The sequence below is a fragment of the Bison bison genome, unplaced genomic scaffold (genome assembly GCF_000754665.1).
Source record: "Bison bison bison isolate TAMUID 2011002044 unplaced genomic scaffold, Bison_UMD1.0 scf7180017863954, whole genome shotgun sequence".
Classification (NCBI taxonomy): Eukaryota; Metazoa; Chordata; class Mammalia; order Artiodactyla; family Bovidae; genus Bison; species Bison bison.
The window spans coordinates 126,621-130,769 of record NW_011494526.1 but is presented as its reverse complement, the minus strand read 5'-3'; the positions used below and the strand labels follow the sequence as shown (position 1 = coordinate 130,769).

At 48.4% G+C, this 4,149-nt stretch overlaps 1 protein-coding gene across 1 annotated transcript in view; it reads right to left on the bottom strand.

Annotated features, from left to right (window-relative positions):
• SMOC2 (SPARC related modular calcium binding 2) overlaps positions 1 to 4,149 on the bottom strand; it is a 117,807-nt gene that overhangs the window by 82,707 nt on the left and 30,951 nt on the right. Inside the window, exon 8 of the mRNA XM_010833880.1 lies at positions 2,677 to 2,724. Within this exon, the coding sequence (XP_010832182.1) occupies positions 2,677 to 2,724 (48 nt within the window). The remainder of the gene's footprint in view (positions 1 to 2,676; positions 2,725 to 4,149) is intronic.

The window sequence follows — 4,149 nt, the reverse complement described above, 5'->3', positions numbered from 1 at the left end:
CCTGCGTTTCTGAATGGAGGGCGGGGACAGAGACCAGGGCCTGGACGGCCCTCGGATCTCTCAGCACCCAGGCCTCCCACGAGGCAGGGGCGTGGGGTCAGGTAAGGGGTGGGGTCGGGGGACAGGGGGAAAGTGCCCGAGTTCAGAGGGAGGGGCACGAGTCAGAAAATTCTGCGCCATTTGCTGAGGACCTTATCCCAAGGACACGGTGTTTATTGACTTAGTTGAAAAGCACCCTTTGGGTTCTCTGGTAACCAAACCTCTAGAAGCCCCCGGACAAGGAGCCCCCAGTCAGGGACGCCCTAACAGTGCACGCTGTGGGGGGCTCCTGAAAGCCATCCTGCTGTTTTCTCCCAGGCTTGTCTGCCCGTGTGATTTTGTTTTTTAATATCTTCAGGGTCACAATTCGGCAAGCGGTAGCAGAGAGGAGGGGCGGCCATGTGGCTTATCTAGCAGACTGTGACTCATCGGTACCCCAGCAACCCAAAGAGGAAAACTGAGATTTCCCATAAGTTCTTTCCAGGGGAAAACCAAAGAGTATTTTTTAAAATTCTTTAACAATTTCTTTAAAAAAAATCTCGCCATCTGTCAAAATACTGACTAAATGTCTCATCATTGATTTGAAATACCCAAGTCTACTAATGATAGCAGCAATAAACTAAGAGGATTTTGCTACTGAATACTCTGTAATCTTCCAAGAATAAAATGGGGAACATATTTACAACATATTTAACATATTTGAGAGTCTTAACAGAAAACACTGAGAAAAAGTCTTTGCATACTTAAGGTCCTTTGGAATGACAGCCATCAAGGACAGTGAATGTCCATCATGGCCACAGTTAATGTCCATCAAGGACACAGTTAAAGCTGTACCTTTTTGCTGAGGCCTGAGCAGGTCATCCCTTGGGGGCCAGCAGCCCTAATCCCTGGGACCGGGCCAGTCTGAGTTTTCAGCTGAGAACCAAGGCGAGAGGGGCTTGTCCTTGAGGGACAAGGATGTGTGCCTCCTGCCCCCCACACTTAATGCCAGCACCAGAGGCCCCCACATCCCTGTCTCAGCCCTCAGGCCCCGCAGCGTGACCGTCGGCCTCCACCATCCTGCTCAGGCCCCCGGAGAGCCTGTCCTGGTGTAAGGGGCCTCCGCACCTACTGGGCTCAGCTTCAGACAATGATGCAAAGTCATGGACAGCTCAGTGCCCTTTACTCTGCCTCCAGGACGGCTTGCCAAATATCTCACTTTCCTGATAAACCAGCTCTATTACTTATATTCGATATTTCCCCGGACAGGCATGTCTATAGATCAAGGGGCTTCAGTAGAAGCAATGTGTTCTTTCCTTAAATCCATTTCTGAGCCCACATGCCAATGCCTGAGGGATTAAAAACATATATATCCACAGTGGAATGGACCTATATCACCACGAGCAGGATTGAGGGAGCCCCCAAAATGGTATTTCCCTCTGTTGTTTTTTCAGTATTTGATTATTGTGTCTAACCATGAACCTCTACACTTCCCCTTCTCTAAAATACAGCAGCATGCCCCCAGCATCTCCGAGACCCAAACCCCAACACTGTGCAATCGTATCTCCTTCCTTTCTGAACGGAAACCCTCTCCCTAAGAGCCTAAGATGGCAGCGTGTGTGCTAAGATTGTGTCCAACTCTTTACAGTCCATAGACTGTAGCCCACCAGGCTCCTCTGTCCATGGGATTTCCCGGGCAAGAATACTGGAGTGGGTTGCGACACCCTCCTCCAGGGGGTCTTCCCTCTTCAGGGACTGAGCCCGCATCTGTGTTGTCTCCTGCGTCGGCCGGCAGGTTCTTTACCACTGGCCTGGGAAGTGGTAGCCCAAGATGCTAGTACGCTATTTTTATTTCACCTTAAAACTAAATTCTGAATTCACAGATTGATATCAGATGAAAACAGAAAATGTGTCACTGGGACTAACAGGTGACAGCTAAAAGGGAAAAGTGAAGGTCGCTCAGTCGTGTCTGACTCTTTGCCACCCCAGGGACTATACAGTCCACGGAATTCTCCAGGCCAGAATACTAGAATGGGTAGCCTTTTCTTCTCCAGGGATCTTCCCAACCCAGGGATCGAACCTAGGTCTCCCGCATTGCAGGTGGATTCTTTACTAGCTGAGCCAAGGGAAGCCCATGCCAGCTGAGGAAAGGGCAAAGGCCATGGCCAGCAGAGACGGACCTGCAGCTGCAGGGTGACTTCCAAAGGAAACGTTCGCCATTCCATCTGGTTCTCGAGGGCACTGACCCCAGAAGAGATGACTGTCATAGACAGAAAAAGTCCCCCTCTTTCTTATGAGGAGCAGCGGACATGTCTTGATCAGTGCTCCCTCAACTGCTAAGCTAGAGTCTCGCACCAGCCCCGGAGTCCTCTGCCCAGGTGTGGACCTGAGATGACGCTAACTCCATCCTCAAGTGGTCTGGACACGAGCCTGATGGGGACACAAGTGGGTCACGTGCCCGGCACCCGCAAGGTCGCAGCGATCGAAAGGGCTGAATCAACATTTGCTGAATAGATGATAATTAACAGACTGCTTCAGCTCTCACATGTCATCACCATCACTGATATACGGTGATGTTTTAACTTGAGATGCTATTTTAAGGCATAGATTGGATTCGCTGTCAAAACACCTCAAGGAAGTTCATTTTAAGATAGTTACCTGTTTTTCCTGTGCCTTCCCTTTGGGGTACCTTTTCATTTATGGAACCTAAAAGGGGACAATAAGGGATGAAATTATTCTTGGCTCTCAAATGGTCACCACTAATTGTTATGCAGATATTTTATTACATTTTGATTAACTCGCAGGGCTTTGTCACTTTGTAGTTAACGTATACAAGCTGCCCAGTGCCCTGGGTGACTCTGTCATCTGAAACCAGAGCCCAAAACTAGGAAACATGATATCAGCTCCTCCTTCTATGGCTGCCTGGCTTATGACGCATGTGAGACCCTCTAGGTACAAAATACAGCAGTTTCTTCACCTGAAAAATATCATAAGAACCTTTTTAACATACGTCATGTGGAGGTAGTAGAGTGAATTAGATTTTTTAAAAACTTTTAAAATAAGTTTTGCAACTAAAAATCAATAAAAATTCTGGCTTTAGCTGAATTCTGACTTATGGAAAACTGAAGAACCATTTTTTCATAAGAGGAGAACAAGAAATAGAACGTTAACTCGGTAAATTATAACAGCATGTTAACAATTATGTTGCCCTGAAAAGTTCATGTTACGAACAGGGACACTGTCCTGTCTTCCTCATTAGATGGACACTGTTATGGCAGCAAGATTTTCACCTCATCGTCATTACACCTACCCCAAGGAATAAAGAAGTCCTGTCCCACACTCATCTGCAGTTTACCTGCCCATCCACTTCAGAACATCGCACCCAGAGTCACTCAGAACCCCCTAGTCACATGCAGGGGCAGACTATGCAGATAAACCATCTCATGAAGTAAAACTTGAAATTCATGGCTTGTTTTTTTTTTTTTTTCAATTTGGAATTCGAAATACAGATCCACATTTATACTAAAGATATAAACTTGAGGACATTTGTCTTGGAAGCATGACAGTTCTGCAGTGGGAAATGCACGAGCAGCTGGCTGTGGGCAGAGGTCCTGAAGGACAGGGCATAACTCAGGGGCATGGCTCACCCTCCCCAAACACTGACGGAAGAGGCACTGCAGGGCCGGCCCCCACACTCTCAGCCGAGCATGGTCAGCAGGTTTACAGGGAGGAGCAAGACTCCCCAGCGAACGCTCACGTGGCCTAAGCGGGTCTGAGGAGCCACGGCCCCCTCCCATCCAGGCTGCTGCTCTGGAACGCCTGGACCACAGGCCCTCAGAAATGCGCCTGGTTGATAGATAAAAAGGACCAGGATCTTCCTGGCCCATCTATTTGCACAACTTCCCAGCAGTGGCTGGGACCATGCGGTGAAATGTCTCCTGCTTTCCAGGGGCAGAACTCAGGCTTCCCCTCTGGTGAGAATCCCCAGAGACAGAAAGCGGGCTCCCCGTGTGGCCGCTCAGAGCTTCCAGGATCCCATTTTGCTCGGTTCTCCCTTCGTACCCTCTCTCTACAAATCCAGATTTGTTAACAGGCTTAAGTTTCTTAGTCATCCATTTGTTTTTATCATGT